Consider the following 19024-nt stretch of genomic DNA (forward strand, 5'->3'; position numbering starts at 1 on the left):
CTTTGAGACAGCGGCGAGGCTGGCGCCCACGCTGCCACCGTGTGCTGTGCTGTTCCCATGGCTGCCCTCGCTCTGCCATGCCAGCCAGCGCTTTTGCAGCCGCTGGGGTAGAGCAGAAGACATCCCCCAGGTCACCCTCCCTAGGGCTTCTCCATGCCAAGAACATCGGTGTTAGCTTACAGCTGCCTCCTCTCCCCAGCGGGGACCCCCAAGGTCTCCTTGCACCCCAGAGCTCAGTGTGAGGGACTTCAGGCTGGGGGAGATGGAGGTGCAGCATGCTGGAGGGGTGGGACTCGGACTGATACTACTTTTCTGGGCTGTCTCCAGCACAAGCTCATGTGTAAGTCCTTCTGAATCTCAGTCTTTGTTCCCCTCAGTGGCGTCAGCAGCTCTTCGCTCCCTCCAGGAGATGATTCTGCTTCCGTTGCTGCCGTTTCCTGTGTTTCTCTCTCCCCCCTCACTCCCGTAGAGCCAGGCAACACCAACACAAAAACAGGATTCAAGCTGCTGGAGAATTATCCTGATAACAATGACCAAGGAGACAGTCCGCTGGATGGGACCCTCCCTGGAATGAGACAGAGTGGAACCTCTGAACAGCTTATACCAACCTTTGTCACCCCCTCTTCCCTGTTCCCCAGGGCTGCTGGTGCACAGGGGGGATTTCAAGTAGGGGAATGACTCAGAAAGGGAAAATGCTCCCTGCCAGCAGGTCCTTCCATCCCCACACCTTGGCCATGGTGGCAGGGCAAAGCAACTCTTACACTGTCCCCACAACTTCTCCTGTCCCCATCAGCAGCTGGCAGAGCAGCAGGTACCATGCCACGCTCTCCCTTGCCAGCCCAGCTCCATTTCCCAGCTTTTCAGAGAGCAGATAAGGGCAGTTGCAATTTGGCTTCATCCATGAACAGAACTGAAGGCAGATCTGGCTTACAGGCAGGAGTGAGGGATCTGATGCCTGAAGATATGCTCCCATGCAGCAGTAGCCCTGGACCTCTGTGTCCATTTCTCCACCTCGGGCACACCTGAGGGAGAGCTGGGATTGCTTACCATCTCAAATGGAGATCCGAAATTCAGAGAACCCTCACCTATGACCCAAAATGTTTGTCTAGATCTTCTGAAGGAGGTCCCACCCCCAGCTGCTGGCCATTGCTTCTTGCTGAGGAGCTGCTGCCCTCCCAGCATGCTGGTGGAGCCATGGGGGAAGCACTGCTCACTTCATTCCATGGAAAGCTGGCCAGCACAGTTCAGGCAAGGGAGAAGGGGCCTGAGCGAGCCTGGCTGATGGTTCCTGAAGCCATCTAGGAAGCACATGCACAGACTGATCTGCTGGCAGGCCTGGAGGCAGCAAGTGCTGGGAAGGGGCTGCAGAGCAGGAGTGCAGCTGGAGCCTGAAGAAGATGCATCTGTAGCCTCGCTCTAGCTTGCTGAACAAGCTGGCTCTGTGCACATGCAAGTGTCTGCACCACCCTCCCCCTCGCAGGTGCTGGGCTCATCCCTAACACAGTGCTCCCTTTGCCTTGCACAGCAGGGACCTGCAGATTGAGGGGCAGCAAAAACAGTCTGGATGTGCTCGAGCGTCATGCCCCAGCTTTGTGGCCTGGGAGCCACTGCCCCACTCTAACAGGGCATCTGCTTCCCACTGGGGCTGTCGGTGTCTTGGAGGTGGTGCAATGCAAGAGATGTCCTAGAGGTGGAGGAAGAAGAAGTCCTGCCTGCTATAACACCCAGTGAACACCAGCCTTGTAGAGCAAAGCTGGAGCAGGATGCTGCCTTCAGCCTTACTGATCCCTCCAGCCTTAGCCCTGACCTTGTTGCTCCAATGGGTGATGACCACTGCCCTGTAGATGCTCAGCAGATGTACCTGACCTTGGAGCAGCTGTGGGAGCAAGGCCAACCATAGGTGTGAGTTTGTCCTGCCAGGACCAGGAGGTTGTAATCCCCTGGTTAACAGTGGTGCTGCTGATCCATAAAATCCCACTGAGGGAGGAAAAGCTGACTTTTGGCCAACACAGGAGGTCTCTGACCAACAGAGGCAGGAAATAGCTACGGTGAGCGAATAAATAAATGGTGCAACTGTAGCTCTGCCTTACATGGTCTTCATGGGGAGTTTTCCTTTGTTTTTCAGATTGGCTATTTATACCACAGAGTGTGAAAATGATGTCAGCAAAGCCTCTGCTCTTCAACACAAAGAAAACCTGCCTCGAGAATTTTTGCAGAGACCATCCCAAGCAGCAAGGCTCAGAGCCTGTTCACAAGGCTGGTGGAGCTGACAGGAAACTCCAGCTGCCATGCAGTTCCCGACGAGTCCCCTCTACTTTCATGCACTCAGCTCAGGGCGACAGTTGTCCCAAACCCATCTAGGATATGGCTCTGCCCCTGTAAAAGTCCATCTTGCCTAAAATGGACTCACAACCCCCTCCCAGAACATCTCCAACCTGTTTACAGCCTCTCCTTTCTCACTGTCTTTCTCTTTTGTGCCCTTCTTTTCTATCCCATTCACCATTGCAGCCTTTAAGGCTTTCAGCTCCAACCTGCTCGGCCTGGTGGTGTTGCTTCAAGTATGCCTTGGGGGACAGGGGAAGAGGGGGTGAGGAGTTCTCCTTGTGGGACTTTGCTGACTCCCTGGGAAAGCCCAGGAGATATTTTGGAGAGCCAAGCTCCCAGGTGGGCCATCCCCATGCTCACAGAAGGTGGGAAAGCACAGGTCCAGCCCAGAAGAAGAAAGTTCACCCAGTTCAAGCTGAGCCTGCTCAGCTGCGGGTGGCAGGCAGCAGTGGCGTGGAATAAAGGAAGAATAAACCTTTCTTTCCCACGTTTGTCCCCTGCAATTAGGAGTGGCAACAACAAGCCCACACGAGTCACTCGGCAGCCAGCAAGGCCTCGGTGCCCGCAGGCAGGGGCGGCCGGCGGCGGGGTGGGAAGGGAAAAGCCAACGTGAGTTCAAGGGTTGCCGGTGTACTTGAGATGAGAAAAACTCTTTCTGGTGACACATGCATCAGGTGTTTCCAGACGATAACAAAACCTGCCTGAGGTCATCGATATTTAATTAGCAATGAGCTCGGTTAAACATTATCCCGGGGGCAGGAGGGAGGGGAGAAGTGCTGAATTGGAGAGAGATTTAACTCTTTGCAGAGAAACGGGAGGAAGACGGAAGGTTCTTGCAAGGAGCAAGGGTTTCCATGCCTGGTCCCCATCAGACTCTGACATTAGGCTGGACAGATCAGTGGAAAACTTTTGGGGTACACGTATCTTGGATCTCCAGAGGAAAGAGGTGCTTTTTCCATGGAAATGAAATGAGCTAAATTTGGAAGCTCAGTGCTCCTGCACCCCAACAGCCCTGGGGGCAGCCAAGCACAGCTGCTGGAGCAAAACACCCGTGAGTGGTGAGGCCAGTGGCTTGTCTGGTTTCCCCATCAGAGCCCTCCCGGCCACGGCCGTGCCGACGGCTGGGGCACCGCGGCGCTTTCTCTCGGATGGCTGAGTCACAGCCCTGCTACCTGTGTGGGTTTGCACCTGGGTCCCTGCCCTGCCGCTGTCTCCCCTGTTTCCTCTGGCACACATCCAACACCGCCGCAGTGGAGAGACCCAGCTCAGCAACCTGGGGCAAAGAGGAGGAGCAGGAAGCATGGGGGACATTACCTAGGGTTTCCTTTTGGGATGAAGGCTTGGTTTGAAGAAGGGATGCCGAAGGCTTGAAGTGGGGGTGATGTGTGCATTTTGGCCCTCCAAGCACAGCCTGAAACCCCAGCATGCTTCAGGAAGAGATGCTGTGAAGGTGCCAAAATCCGGCTAGCAACCACCCTGCTCTGTCCTTCCCCAGTCACTTATTGTCCTCCTGCTGTTCCCTGCCACCTCCCCACCACTAAAACTCCCTCTTGGCTGCCCCAAACCTGGCACCCATAATTACCCCTAGATCACAGGGACCTGCTGAAAGATTAAGTGTGAGCTGTGCCGTGAGGAGGGACATGAAAAGGAGCTGCATGCCCTACCCACAGCCAGGCCCCCCTGCCACACCAGCAACCCCTTGACACCAGAGACACCTGGGAAGGCTCCTGCTGGGAGAGGACAGTGGATCCCTGCTTGGGAGTTGGACAGGAAAGCACAACCTGGCTTGGGATATGGCCAGCCATAGGTTCTGCTGACTGGCAGGTATCCTTAGAGCCTGCTCCTGCCCCACAGGAAAGCTCCTCTTGGAGGGGAGGCAAGTGAAGCTGGGTTGACATTTGCTTACCATCCCCTTTGCTTGCCAGTACCAGGGCATGATTCCACTCTGCCCCAAGCAGAGCCCAGGGGACAGATGGCCTTTGTCAGTGCTCAGTGCCTCCCCAGGAACGCTGAGCTCTGTCGCTTCTGCATCTCTGGCAGCAGTGGTGGTGGTCTCCAATTGCTGAGCACCTGGGAGGGATTCCCAGAGCAAAATGGCCTTTGGGGGAAGAGTCTGGGGAAATCCCCAACATGGCTGCATGGCGAGGGCCCTTGGCTGAGATGGGGCCAGCAGCAGCAGATTCCAACAGCAAGGATGTACATCCTGCCTCCACATCACTAGGGATGCAGACAACCTGTCCCATGCAGCTGTACTGCACTCCTAGGACCTCACCCTCTCCTTGGTTCTGCTTATCACCAGGGCATGTGGGGCTGAAACAAATTCCTGCTGAGCACCTTGCCCTTGCCATGAGCAAGCACACTCCTGCTTTCTTGCCTGCCACTTGTCTGCACTGATGCGCAGAGTGCAGAGCCTGCGCATGAGCCATCAGACCTGGCTGAGGACTCTCAAAAGTGGGAAAGGGGATGAAGGTGAGACGGAGAAGGTGCTGCAGTCCCAGTCCTGACCCGTTACTCATGAGCTCTGAAAATGGAGGGGGGCGAGGTGGGAAAAATGAGAAAATTCCCTTATTTAGGGGCAGAAGAAACAGCATCAGCAACCCTCCAGGTCTTCAAGCAAAGGAAGAGGCTGCAGTCCCAGGCAGGGCGGAGCAGGTCGGCAGATGCAAGAATTTCATCTGCAAGGAGCAAGGAAATGTCCCGGAGCTGTTTGATCTTATTGTATGGAGGGAAGCGGGAGTGGGCGTCCAGCCTTGCTGGAACCAAACAAAGATTATAAATACCTCCCGCCATCAACAGCTCCTCTCCGACCTGGTCTGCCAGAGCCCCAGTTGCTGGCTGATTCCCAAGGGGAAAAATGAACTTTGGTTTCCATCCACCCCTTGAACATGGCGGCAGATAGGAGCATAGCACACAGCAGACAGCTCCAGCCACAAAGACAGGGGGAATTATCCCTGTGGAATGATGCATGTGGGCATAGCTTCTCCTTGCATGGCTGTGCCCAGAAGGAACAGCCCTTGTTGGCTTAATTCAGTCTCTACTGCTGCTGGTGTCAATAAAGAAATTAAAAAATATATGTTTAAAAAGGCCTGTGATGGCGCAGTTGGGTATGAAGTGATGCCTGAGCCTAGTGGACAGCCTCAGAGAGGTGTCCCTGTATCCCTTAGGTCACCGGGCCAGATTCGCGCCTATGTCTTTTCCTGATTCAATCCTTGGGTTTGAATTTGGTACCACACATGCTACCAAGAGCGCTACCCAACACTGAAGTTCTTTGGGGCTTGTGGGGGGCTGAGTGGCACATGGGCATCCAGGGGACCCTGGCACGGGGGCTGTCCCTGCTGGGATGGGAGGATAGCCCCGCACTGTGTTTTGGGGAAGTTGGGAGACTGTAGAAGATAAATTTAGTCTTCCCCACTGCACCCGTCTGTCGCCACAGAAACATGTGATTCCCCAGCACCACACTGGGGGGGAGGATGAAAAGACTTCCCAAAACTCACATGGGCTCCCATAAGTCCCATACCCAGCTGTGGAGCAGCGCTGCCCCGGGACCACTGACATCCCCATGTCGAGGAGATTCTGGTGGTCATGAGAATGGGGGAGCTTCGACTTTGCCTTGGCGCTGGGAGCTTGAGTGCCCACAGGGCTGCAATCCTGGAGCAGGGCCACCTGCCACCCCCTTGCCTCATGCAGAGAGCACCTCTGTGGGGACCCACCTCCCCACCACATCCCTCCCCCCAGGTCCCACAGGCACATCTAAGGGTTGGTGAGAAGCCAGCAAGTTGTCAGCTACAAAAGAAGTCCTCAGGCAGGGGGGGCTGCAAATCAAACGCACACGACCCTCGAAAAGCCCAGCAGAGCTGCTTTGGCAGAAAAGCTGCTGCAGTGCATGAACCCAGCCACGGCTCCCCCAGGGCACCTTTGTCAGCCGCTCTCCCCCATCAAGCATACTTGAAGCTCCCTGCCTGTCACTGGGATCAAAGGCGGGGGCTGGGGTGGGAGGCAGGGTGTCAGCTGGGCCACTTGTGAAGCTGACTGTGGGAGCCAAGACCTCCAACTTGAACCCAATTTTTTTCCCCCTCCCAGGCATCCTAACACACTTCTAAGGTCTCCGCTCCAGCATCCCAGCTGCATCTCGTTTCATCTCCAGCAAGGGAAAGAGGCAGTGCTGGAGCCAGATGCCGCTGGAAAAGCGGCCCCCCAACCAGGAGCCCTGGGTCCCAGCCCCTGAGCTGCTGGCAGCTGGGGAGCACCGGGTGCTGGGGGTGAAACCCAGTCCCACTTCCCAGCCGCAGCCCTCCCACCAGCAGCTGGGACAGGGCACGTTCCCATGGCACCCAATGTTATTTTGGCAGGGTCAGGGCTGTCCCTGTCCTCCTGTCCTCTCGGGTTGGTCTGAGTCTCACCAGGGTGAAGAATCTTTTCTGACCAGGCTGCGATGTTGTCGGACATTTTGAAGCAGGGAAGATGAGCTCAAGAAGCACCACCAAGGCATTTGTGGAGCTGCAGGGAATGAGATGACAGTGCCAAAGAGTAAAAGCTGAAGGTCATTTAAAAACAACATCAGTCATCCTCAAACCATTTCTTAGCTCTCAGGAGCTTCTGGACCAGTGTTTGACCTAAAACAATTGCTGCCTATTGCACTGGGGACTGTCCCCAAAACAGAGGAGCAGGAAGGCTGAGGGGACAAGGGCTGCAGGGTGGACCCAGGTTTTAGGAGCACAAGGCTTTGCCAAAGCCATCTTGGCATCCCTTGGCTTTGTCCCCAGCCACGTGGCTTGGCAGGGATATCCCAAATCAGGATCCCAGGAGCTCCCCAGCAAAGTGCCCGGGTGTTACCGTGGGGCTTCAGGGAGCCCTCAGAGGGGCCGAGAGGGCTCACGTAGCCCAGATGACCCAGCCTCGGCTAAGCAGCACTTTTTTCCAGGCCAGTCCCACCAGCAAGCCATCCGGGACAAGTGTCTCACATGCCATCTGCAGAGGGAGGAGCGCCACCTCCTGACGCTGGATGTCCCCAGGATTCCAGGAAACCGCTTTTGTGGGTTTTCTTCTCCCATCCGGTGTTTTATCAGTCAGCAACAATCACTTCAAGAATAAACAAACTCAAGTCTGGCACTAGAGTCCAAGACAAAGCAACTCCTCCTTCCAGACATGCCAAGCATCTTCAACAAGGACTTTTCTTCAGGACTGCTTCCATCTACTTAGATGCCAATTTGACTAAAAATTACCTCCTTTGCCATTGTCACTTCAAATACAATCAGCATCTCCCCAGTCTCCCCAGAGCTCCCATCACAAGGTGTCATTTGGTAACATTAGGTGCTTTTACAGATTTTCACCACAGTAGTGCATAGTTTGTCATGGATGCTCACCCCCCAACACATCCATTTATCCTGATAATCCCAATTCCCTTGGATGGTGTGATAGAAGCAACAGTGGAAGACAGGGTTGGCTCAGAGACATGCTGTTCCTAGCACATACTAGCTTTAAAAACTTGAAAAGCCCACCTAAGGCTCACTAACAGGCGGGGGAGAGACCTCATTCCTCAGAGCTGCCCATAAATCTGCAGCCTCAGGATGGAGAGGTTGGGAATTCCACTTTTCTGCATCAGGGAAATACTAATTCAAGGTTATTCTCTATGTACCCGCTGATTTGAGATTTGTGAGAGGGAAAAAAAAAATTTAGCAGGTGAGACCTCTTATTTCACATGGCTGAAATCAGCCAGCAGGTTCATGTGTTAAATGAGGCTGACAGAAAGGCAGCCAGCTTGAGCAGTCACCCAGTCTGGTTTCTAGGGAAACAAGGTAAATGTTTTTCCTCCTTGTTGCCACATTTTAACTCTTAAAGGCTCTCATGCATCTCCACAGGAAATAAATCTCTACATCCCACCTTTCTGCACTTCAGTGAAGAGCAAATAGCACAAAGCCAGGTCTGTTTCAGGACTGCACTACACTTCGGTGGGAAGGTCTGGAGTCACTGCCTCAACTGTGGCCACATCTCCAATTATGGTCAGTGAAGGATATACCAAACCATCTATTATTTTGAGTCAGGCAGTAACAACACTAGTGGCACTCACTGCTCTCCCTCCTTCTCAGAGGGTGGGATACAGAAGTCATCCTCCTCCCCAGCCAGGCAGGTCTGCTTCCTGTCACCATTCAGCAGGTAAAGGATATGGATTCAGGAATAGCCAGCTGCTGAGAATTTCCAATTTGTCACAGTACCTGCTGCCTTTTGCTGCTGTCAGGAATAGCAAAAAAATTGCATCTGCAAAACCTGCAGGTTACAACCCCTGTCATACAGACACTGGAAGGTTTCCATGGCAACAAGGGCCAGCCACCTAACTAAAATGTAGTGGTTTCAACTGTCTGGAGCAGTTTATTTAAGAGCCCATTTGACATGAAGCTCTCCAGCCATCCAGCAGAGGATTAAGATGTGGGGTAACACCTCAGTAAGTGCAAACACATTTAGGGCTCCTGCTGCTTTACTTCACACGACCAGAGAAGCCTTGCTCTGTCCCAAAATATTTGCTCTCCAAAACCAGTAATAGCGGCTTCATTCTTATTAGAGGAACCCTGCTACAAGGTGGATATTCACGAACTTGAGCTTTACTTGCTTCTTTGGTTTGGTTGGTCCCACAGGCAGAACCTGCAGTGAGTACCAGACTTGACACAGCAATGTATAAACCAAGAGCCAAAGTTAATCTGTTTAAAATATTTATTTTTTGGTCTGAGAGCACACAGGCCACAGGACCATTCGACCCAATTAAGCCGTCTCCTCTTTTGCAATACGATCCTTCTTGAGTGGTCCCTGAAAAAAAAAAAAAACCAACAAAAAACCATGAAAACCAAACTATGTAAACAGCAGTCTGCACCAAAGACATCACATCCCAATTACAATGATGTAATTTCTCTTCCTCTTGCTGCAAAGAAATCAAGGCAAAGAAAAAAAAAAGCCCTCCATGTTGCAACCCACTGGAAACCCTAAGCCCCGTCCCCACGGGCAGAGGTTTCAGGGAGAGCTGAAGCTGTGCAGCCGCACTGCACCGATCAGATGGCTTTGGATGCGCCAGAGCAGTGACGCTGGTGCCACCTGGCGGGGAAGCTCCTGCGCAGGCCCGAGCACAGCACTGCTCCACCCTGACAAGGGCCCCACTCCCAGCTGCTTTCTCCAGTAAGTGACAAACTGGGAATGCCAACCACTGCAAGCACCATCCTCCAGAGCTGCTCCTACAGGAACTGGAGCACTGCTTGTTCCACGCTTCGCCACTGAACAACTTGTGCCCAAACATGGCAACGCCCCTCAGACACCAAGTACTGTCATAGAGGAGGTGAGACCCCAGGCCAGCTACAGTTACGACCAAGTTGACAGGAGGCCTCTTGACTGAAGCTACACACTTTGTTTCACAGAAATTTTGGCCATGTGACAGCCCAAAGGTCAAGCTGTCAGCTGCCATTAGACACAATATGGTGGTATACAACACAAAGGTACCAGGAAGTGCCCTTACCATGAAAGCCTTCTTCTCCTCAGCTGTCTGGAAACGGCCATGACCAAATTTGGAGGTTGTGTCAATAAACTTCAAGTCAATCTTCTCCAGGGCCCGGCGTTTGGTCTGCACAAGCAGGGACTACAAAGAGAGATGCCTGGTGAGTATGCAGCAGCATCCTTCCAGACTGCCAGTACTCTTGGCTACTTCTTGTCACCTCTATGTCTAATGCCTCCTCAGTCACTCTGACCTCAGACTTCAGCTGCGACATTGTGCAAGGAGTACTTGACAATTACCTATCCTATCCTGCACCCTTGGCCTCTGAGGTTGGTCAGCTTGCAGCAGGTGAGCCCCAGTCAGGCTGCCAGTGTCCTTATTGTCCTTAAGAATTCTTAAGCCTAAACAATCCTGGACTGAATGAACCAGGGAAAGGACCTCATGCCACTCCCGAGGTCATTACTATGAGGTGGGTTTGTGCTTTTCTTTCCAGCAGGCTGTATGATTCCCAACAGCTGCAAACACGCCTGCACCAGAGGCAGTACAGCTCACTTAAGCTGTTCCAGCCCACGTGACAGCAGGTTGCACTACTCACCTTGCGCAGGGTTAGGACCCTCTTCTTGGTCCCCACAACACAGCCCTTCACCATGATGAAATCATTGGTTACTTCACCGTAGTGGACAAAGCCTCCCTGAGCAAGGAGAGAACAGTTAGTGCCTGTACAAAACAGGACCAGCAATCACATCTGTCTACAGTTTGATGTTCTTGTCCCATTTCTGGACCTCGGCCATTCCCACATTTACTGAAATCCTGTTTCCAGTACTGCCTTTCGCTAGTCAAATTTCTTGATACAGCAATTTATTTGCTGCTGTAAGACTTTTGTTAAGAACAGCAGAAGAAGCTGACAAAACAGCAAAAGCTGGTCTCCTTGCTGATTTAATTCCTTTTAAATTTACAAGTACAATTCCTAGGTTTGTAACATCTCTGTACTACTGCCACATAAATTCAATTTGCAAGTTGTGCAAGTCAATACTGAGACTGACTAAGCAACACCACCTCCCACAGCAGAGTTTTATCTCGAGAGCTCTTCATTCAGTTATTTTGCAACTTATACCAGGCCCATTTGCCCCTTAGGATTGCGGTTCATAAGAAGACTCTCAGCGCAGAGCTGCAGCAACTCACCAGAGGGTTAATGCTCTTGTCAGACAAGTCATAATCAGTTGATGCATTGTTTTTGATCAGCTTTCCGTCCTTGATTTGGTAACCCTGGCCAATCTTGTAGATCTAAAAACGAACAAGAATCTTACAGTTAGTCAACACAACAGACTGTGGTTACTGTCCCCAGGATGACACTCTAACAGAGCAAAACACGCAAAGCAAATCTCTTCACTCTGTTCACTGTCACGGAGCAAGTCACATCAGCCAGCTCTCGTTTCCTCCCAGCAGCTCAGAGACACAAACCTTCTTGTTGATTTCGGTGCGATGGTGGTAGCCCTTCTGCCCAGCCCGGGCCACGGAGAAGGCCACCCGTGCCGGGTGCCAGGCGCCGATGCAGGCCACCTTGCGCAGGCCCCTGTGAGTCTTGCGCGGCAGCTTCTTGGTGTGCCAGCGGCTGGTCACGCCTGCAACGGACCAAAGCAGTGTTGTCAAGCTGTCACCAAACCAGAGTTTAAGCCACCTTTCAAGCTGCAGTCCCCAGGTAACCAAAGGGAAGCCTAGATCCAGCTTCCCAGGAATTAATTTCCTGGTGAAGCTCCCCCCTGGCTGTCCCTGGGTTGTGTTCTCAGAAGGAAGGCAGCATGGAATGACTCCTCACAGATGTCAGGCGCTGTGCCCAGCGCTCATTCCATGGTCTCATCATTGAACTGTGACAGCAATATGGATCTACCTCTCCAGCCCTTGGCACACATGCTTGTGAAAACTCAAGGCTAGGATTTCATTAAAAACTGTATCCTATCACAAAGAGAAGAACTTCCACGTGTTTACCTTTATATCCCTTGCCCTTGGTGACTCCAATGACATCTATCATCTCATCCTGGCCAAAGACAGTTGACACAGGCACCTGCTGTTCCAGCTTCTCCCGGGCCCAATCCACTTTCTCTGCAACAGTGCCACCATTCACTTGGATCTCCATCAGGTGAGACTTCTTCTGTCTCAGGGGAAGCAAACGCATCTAGAAAACAGAAAGCATGAAATTCAGCTCCCACTCTTCCAAGATGGACCTTATATTAATAAGTCAAGTATCCTTTTAGTCCTAGCCTAATCAGTTTTTCTTACTATATATATATCCTTTTCCAATACAGAAAACTTCAACAAGGCCCTACATCATGGAGAAAGGCTGTGACTGAAATGACAATTCACTGCATCTGGAAGTTATATGCCATCTATAGGACCAGAGAGTTCTCTAACCCCACAAGCACCAACCAAACTCCACCAAGGAAGGACAGGAGACAACAAGGGACAGATTGTTTTAAACTGAAAGAGGATAGATTTAGACTGGATCCAAGACGGCATTTTTTTATTATGAGGGTGGTAAGTCAGTGGCACAGGTTGCCCAGAGAAGCTGTGGATGCACCTTGCCTTAAAAGTGTTCAGTCATCTCTGACAGTGCCCTGAAGCAACCTGTCCTAGTGGAAGGTGTCCCTGCCCACGGCAGGGAGGTTGGAACAAGATGATCTGTAAGTTCCCTTGCAACCCAAACCATTCTGTGATAAAGTTTGCCACACCAAAGGCCACTTTGGGTCAGGTCACATTTACAGTTACTTCCACTATATTTAGCACAGAGGGACTGGTGAGAGTATCAACAGCAGCTACAATACTACCTTTGCTGTTTAATACAGAAAACTAATTCTAGTACAATCGGCCATGCCATAACTAGACATCTTTATTGCACTTACAGCAAAAGACTTAACTCCATCTCCCAAGAAAGCCTGGCAGAGTACTGACAACTAGGGAGACACCACCACACCACTTAGCAGTACATCTCCTCCAGCTGAGCAAGAGGAGCCACCAAGTGTCTCTGAGCACTTGCAGTTTAGACAGATTGCAGCCTGAAACGATGCTGAGCACACAAACCCCAGAGTTTAATGTTCAGCATGGTTTTATTTGTAGGTGGAATTAAGAAAGTCTGGGTCTACATGGCATCAGGAAAGGACTGAGCCCAAGAAGTTCCTACTACAGTTCAGTTTCTTTTGGACACTCCTTCAGAAGACTGCCAGCGGTTGCCCTCAAGGCTGCTCAAGCATCCTCTGAGCACAGCTTTGTACAGAATGAATTTGTGTTGTGCTGAACAGTCACCATCAGGCTGCAGGGGAGGGCAGAAATCTCCCCAGAGGTGGATCAAATTTCATTCTTGCTCTCAGCTGTTTCCAGCATACTTCAGTCCTGAACGCACTTACCTGAGTGTGAGCCATGACTCTAATAACCTGGCAGTACTTCTTCATGCTATTGAAATCTTTCTCCAACTGCTTTTTGCCCTCCTCATCTTGCCATTTCTTGCAGTATTTGGTGAAGGCCTTCTTCTTGGACTTGTGCCTTCAGGAGCAGAGCAGAGACAAGGTTTGGCTAAGCCCTTCATCAATCCCCAGGCAATCGGGGATGAGCGGAAGGAGCTGCCACCTTAGCTGGTTTGGGCTCATTGCCAGCTTCTAATGACTTTTCCACTGGCAAGAGGAGCCTGGAGCTCATCAGACAGTGGCAAAATTGCCAAAGCTGAGCGGAGCTGCCATGAATTCCAAAGCAGATTAACATTCAGAGTACAGAAGACAAAAGACTGTAGAAAGATGTCGAACAATAACAGAAAAAAAACAGACCTTTAAAGCAATTGTGAGGTGACTGCCATCTGCTTCAAAATACCACAATTTCCCCCCCTTGTGTGCCCGACAGCAAGGTCATTACTGAAACACCCTTGAGATCTTTATTGCTCAACTCTGACGTCTTTTCAGGCTGCCAAGTTCATAAACAGGCTGTGAGCTCTAGACACGCTGGAGCCACACTCAGGCAAATGCACATACTTCTAATCACAACAACAGTGCCTGGAACAGCAATCAGAAGTAACACTTGTCTTCCCCTTTCCTGAGAAAACAGGGCTACAGTCAGGACTCGACACTCAACAACAAGCGCCAGAGGCGATTTCCTTATGTCCGCCCGTCGAAGTATCATCACGTGTAGCCTGTTAAGGACATCTCAGGCAAAAAACAGAACTGTCACCCCCATGCTAAGAAGGGCACGAACATCATGCTGTCACCCTCACTGAGAAATCCCTACAGTCTATCGTATCATTAGGCCAGTTCATCAAGGCCAAACACTAATTGCTGAAAAGCCTCCTCAAAAAGCTGTACGAGCATCATCTGCAACCCAGGAGAAAATATAAAAAACCACAGCACAAGATGACAGCAACAAGTCAAGGCCCTGCTCTCTTACCAGTTCTTGTAGAAGCGACGCTTACACTCATCGCTGATGTGCTCAGCGAAGATGGTCTTGAAGCTACGGAGACCACGGGGAGTCTGCACGTACCCCACGATGCCCACAATGACCATGGGAGGGGTCTCTATTATAGTGACTGCCTCCACCACCTCCTTCTTGTTCACCTCTGAAGGAAGACAGAAATTCAGCACAATTAACACCAGCATCAGCTACTAAACATCACCTGTTCTTTCTCACTCCCAGGCCCTTCATGTGAAAGGTTAAATGGTTCAAGCTCTCTTCACAGAGATGATACAGGTAAAGTAACCAACTCTAAATGGTAATTTAATGCCTTGCAAAAATTAGGGGCTAGCTCAGTAGAAAGGACAGCAAATCCCAACAGGCAAAATGGATGGAAGTGAGTAACTGAACCACATTCAGGACTGGACAATCAGCAAAAAAATGCCAAAGGCACTTGACTGATGTCCCTCTATCAAGAAGAGCCATCCTAAGGAGCCTGTTATCCTACAGCTAAACCAAACCAGACCACTGTGCAGCTCAGGAACGGAACCGTTAACCACAGGCTGTCAGACATGGAAGTCTTGCTGCTGGAACAGCACTCACATGGAAGTAGGAGGGGTTTAGGTGCTTCATACGCCACCCGCTCAAGGGCACGGAAGCCAGGGCTAAAATCCAGAGCTGCTACTGAACAGGCCACCTGTCACCATCCATTAACACACGCTCCTCCTCCATGAGGAGGAGCACTGATACGTACTGGACCCAGGCCTGTCGACTTCCCGGACGATGTGGGTCATGCCAGCCTTGTACCCCAGGAAGGCAGTGAGGTGGACAGGCTTGCTGGGATCATCCTTGGGGAAGCTCTTGACTTTGCCCCTGTGCCTGCTGCTGCGCTTGCGGGGCAGAAACCCCAGGGAGCCATGCCGTGGAGCCGAGAACTTGCGGTGAGACTGCGGAGAGAAAACAAACACTTAGCGCTTGTTACAGGGATTCACTTACACCCACTCAAGGGTCAATTCTCTCCTCGCCTGAAAACACGAATATCATGTACGCACCAGACAACTCGCATTCTAGAAATTCTTCTCGCTATCAGCTGTGTAGCTCCTGAATTCCATTATGTTATAAGAATGTAATCCTCATGCCCCAACTATGTCATTCCTACGTTTAACATCCCTTTCCTTACAAGCCTATTTTAAGTCCCACTGTAACTGAGGAACCACAGAAGCTGCAGTTTGGCCACAGCAAGCCACCATAATTTTAGTCCACCCCACAAATCTACAAAACAGAGCACAAAAAACTTCACAACATTTTTCAGCTAATCAATATAAAAATAGGTGTTACAGAAGCAATTCCAGTTTCAAAAACTTCAATAAAACAGTATTTTAACATCCTCCTTTGAGTCCGCCATTTTGGATGGAAGTGCAGTATTTTTTCCCTTGAATTCCACCCCTGCAGCCTCTCTCTGCAACCTGACCGCCATGTAAAGCTGGGTTTTATCTTCTCGGGCCCAAAAAGAAATTATGCATTCAATTTCACATCCAAATTCAAAGTAAACATTGCACCTCTAACCACGGAGCTAATAAAAAGTATATCTTAATTTAAAAAAATACTCCACACGCGTTACGCCAAGCGAAGCTTACAGCCCCAAAACGACATTACTGTAGGAGCTCTCCAGAGAACCACCACCACCCCTTCCCAGGAAAAGAGGCATCAAGCACCCCCCCGGCCGCCCGCGCCCCCCTGGCCTCCCTCCCCGCGGAAACGTCTCGGCCGCGCCCCAAAATAAGCCCCGGAGGGCGTCGCGCAGGGCCCGGATGCGCCGGCAGCGGGCCCGTGCGGTGGCCGGGGCCGGGTTGGCGGCGATGCCGAGGGATGGAGAGGGACGGCGCGGCCGTGTCGGGCCCTCTCACCCACCATCTTGTCCCCGCGCCCGCCGGAAGGGCCGCTCCAACCACGCGCCGCCTTTATAAGCGCCCCGCTCCAGATCTCGCGAGAGGGCGGGTGGTGCGCGCGCACTGCTACGGGCGGCGAACGGGGCCAGAAAGGTACGCGGACGGCGATGCGCGGAAAGACAGAAACATGGAAACGTCTGTTGGGGCTTGTCGAGAACTTCGGTGCCCACGCTCACGGGTCGTAACAGATAATGTGGCACTGGGGTTTAAAAGAGCGCAGGGTAAGGTAGGAACGTAGTAAACCACACGTAAACGTTTGGCTGTGGTTCTTTATCGCGTTATGCAAACCCATGACGTCCCCGTGTCATCCTTCGGATGTATGTGATGCCAGACAGTGTGTCCCACTGCAGGCTCCCTCCCCGAACAGGCCAGGGGTTTCCTTTCCACGAAAACAATATGCTGGTTCCAAGCTGGGAGCGAGTGCCTGCCTGAATGGGGTGTCCCAATGCAGTGTTTGACTGGTTTTCTCAAATAGCTCTACAGCCATGAGAGGCTCTGATGAGCCCTGAGCAAAAGGCACCTGACAAATCTACATCGCAGCTTGGAGATGATGTTAGGTAATGTGAAGAAACACACTAAAAAGAGAGAAAAAATTAAAAATTAATTAAATAAAATAGGCTTCACTGCCAGCATCGCCATCCCACAATTTTTGCGTGTATCTCAAAATAGAAAAAGGTATCAAATAACTTCTCTTCCTTCATGCAGGGACATGATTGCGTGTTCTTCAGGGGCTGTGTCCTGCTGTATATTCCCACGGTGCTTGGTACAGCGCAGCTCCAAACTCAATCAGGGCCTCTGTGTGCTGCAGTTGAATTAATAGTAAACAATAAAACCAATGTACGTGCTGAAGTTGTGCTGTGAGAGAGAAACTGAAAATAAGGCTTTCAGTGGAAGCTGCCTGGACTAGTTGCTATTCATGCTGTTATTTCTCCTGCTCCATTTACTGCTGCTCTGGCACATGGATGAGCACCGTGAGGACCAGCTGTGTCTCTGGGAGATGTTGGATAGCTTAGACCACATCAGAAACTTGCCAGCATGGGAGCTGGTGCTGCACATCTTCTGGGCAGGAGTGAAGCAAAGTTGAGGTGAAACCTGAACAGGGAAGGAGCTGAGAGACAGGAGATAAATTATTCACTCTCCTTTCATCGACACCAGGAAATCAGACGGGACCCGGCTGAAGAAGCTCTCTCAGACTTCTCTGGATTGGGAACTGCACAGCACCCTTACAGGATAACCGATGTGCTTCACAGCTCTGGCTGAAACATCCCCTGAAGCAGCTCTGATCTTCAGCCAGAAATCTTGCATCTCTCAGCCGAGGAGAGGAAGGAGGACCACCCTAAATGGTGGACCCATGTCTGAGGGGCAGGAGAGGGTAAGAGGGCTGAGCAGAGCTGCCCACTTTGCCCAGCTGCCTGCCCAGTTAAAGATCAGGTGAGGAAGTGTCAAGAAAATGATGCTGTGAGACATGGTCCCTTCAAGGACCACCACAGGTTAGCATAGGACATACAAAGTGCTTACCCAACTTTTCGCATCACTGGAGATGCAGGACATACACTTGTCAGCTGGGAGAGAAGAGAAAAGAGAAGAGGAGTCATGCCTTTGGAGGAACAACAACTGGCCGCTCGCTGTAATCATCAGGGTGTCACGTTGCCTCTGGGTCAGCCTGAGAGCCTCAGCTCAAGAAAGGTGGGCTGAACCCAGGCTTCAGATAACAGGCATGGCATCAGGCATCCAGGTGGCTGGTAAACCTCAGAGCCTGGCCAGCTCAGCTGATGGCCACATCCTGCTACCTACAGCCCCTCTCTGGGTTAAGGATGCAGAACATGAGCAAAGCAAGGAAGCCAATACTGGGTGGTTGAGATGGTATTAGATGCACCCACGAGGCAATCTGTGGAAAATAACTAAACTGCTGAATAGTAAGATCCAGCCTCACGACATCCAGAGGCTGAATAAACTGGGAATCAGTAGATAAATTTGTCTTATTATAAGAAACATGGGCCTTAATCCACCACAGCCTGTGGTACAAAAGGGGATGCACACTGAAGGCCACAACAACAGTGGAACCCAGAGCTGGGTGGTCTGGAGCTTCTTACACATGGGGCACCCAAAGTTTGCCCGCACTGTCTCCTAGGGCTTACAGATGAGGATGTGTTTGACAAACACAACACCATGCGGAGATTGGTGCCCCCTGGGATGACTCCTGCCCTGCCTCCTCCCTCCCTGCCAGGGACCGTGGCACCACAACCATCAGAATTCCCACTGCGGGGATGCTGACCTGTAACATGCAATGGTAGTGCTGCACATTACAGTTATATCAAGTAACTGCAAACATCAATTAAACAACATCAACCTATAGAGCCACCAGCGTGCTTGTAGCAAATGTGGATAGAGTCCTTCCCAAATCTTCGTTCGCAAAGCCTAGCCATGATGATGATGATAGAGCCAGATCCCACTGCCAGCTGCACTGGTGTAACATGAATAAGCCATTCAGCATGGGGAGACTGGTTACCCACCTAGTGTGAAATAATTAAGGAGGGCATATCCAGCTGTTAAACACACTTATTCAACTCCCAGAGACCTTCCACCCTCCCTCCCCCACTCCGGTCCCTGCAAGTTAAGTAAAACCCAAGGCTGGAGGCTTTGCTGGAGGGATCTGTGTGCAAACCTGCATGAAAAAGCCCATACAGACCAAGATGTGCTTTGTTTGGAGGACATTTCATTGCCTGCTCTAACCTGGCAGACTGGTTCCCTAGAAAGGGCGATGATGCCCCTGCTTATTGTGGGGGGCTTGGACTAGATGGCCTTTAAGGTCCCTTTCAACCCAAACCATTCTAGGATTCTATGGCTGGATGTG

General features: G+C 51.4%; 1 protein-coding gene, 1 long non-coding RNA gene and 1 other non-coding gene across 3 annotated transcripts; 1 reads left to right on the plus strand and 2 right to left on the minus strand.

Moving 5' to 3' along the window:
- Positions 1–9012: 9012 nt before the first annotated feature.
- On the minus strand, positions 9013–16249 carry RPL3 (ribosomal protein L3). Its single transcript, XM_064655137.1, has 10 exons — positions 16133–16249; positions 14976–15168; positions 14219–14387; positions 13195–13330; positions 11783–11969; positions 11258–11418; positions 10979–11080; positions 10392–10487; positions 9821–9940; positions 9013–9123 (listed from the first exon to the last, which is right to left on the minus strand). Exons 1-10 carry the CDS (start codon positions 16133–16135, stop codon positions 9079–9081), a joined length of 1212 nt encoding a protein of 403 aa, XP_064511207.1. The 5' UTR covers positions 16136–16249; the 3' UTR covers positions 9013–9078.
- Positions 11573–11665, minus strand: LOC135415318 (small nucleolar RNA U83B). Its single transcript, XR_010431081.1, has one exon. It is a non-coding gene; the product is annotated as a small nucleolar RNA U83B (small nucleolar RNA).
- Positions 16250–16272: 23 nt separating the features above from the next.
- Positions 16273–18527, plus strand: LOC135414405 (uncharacterized). The gene is made up of 2 exons (XR_010430682.1): positions 16273–16391; positions 16876–18527. It is a non-coding gene; the product is annotated as an uncharacterized LOC135414405 (long non-coding RNA).
- The last annotated feature ends 497 nt before the right edge of the window (positions 18528–19024 follow it).

Source organism: Pseudopipra pipra, chromosome 5, assembly GCF_036250125.1.
Source record: "Pseudopipra pipra isolate bDixPip1 chromosome 5, bDixPip1.hap1, whole genome shotgun sequence".
Taxonomy (NCBI): domain Eukaryota; kingdom Metazoa; phylum Chordata; class Aves; order Passeriformes; family Pipridae; genus Pseudopipra; species Pseudopipra pipra.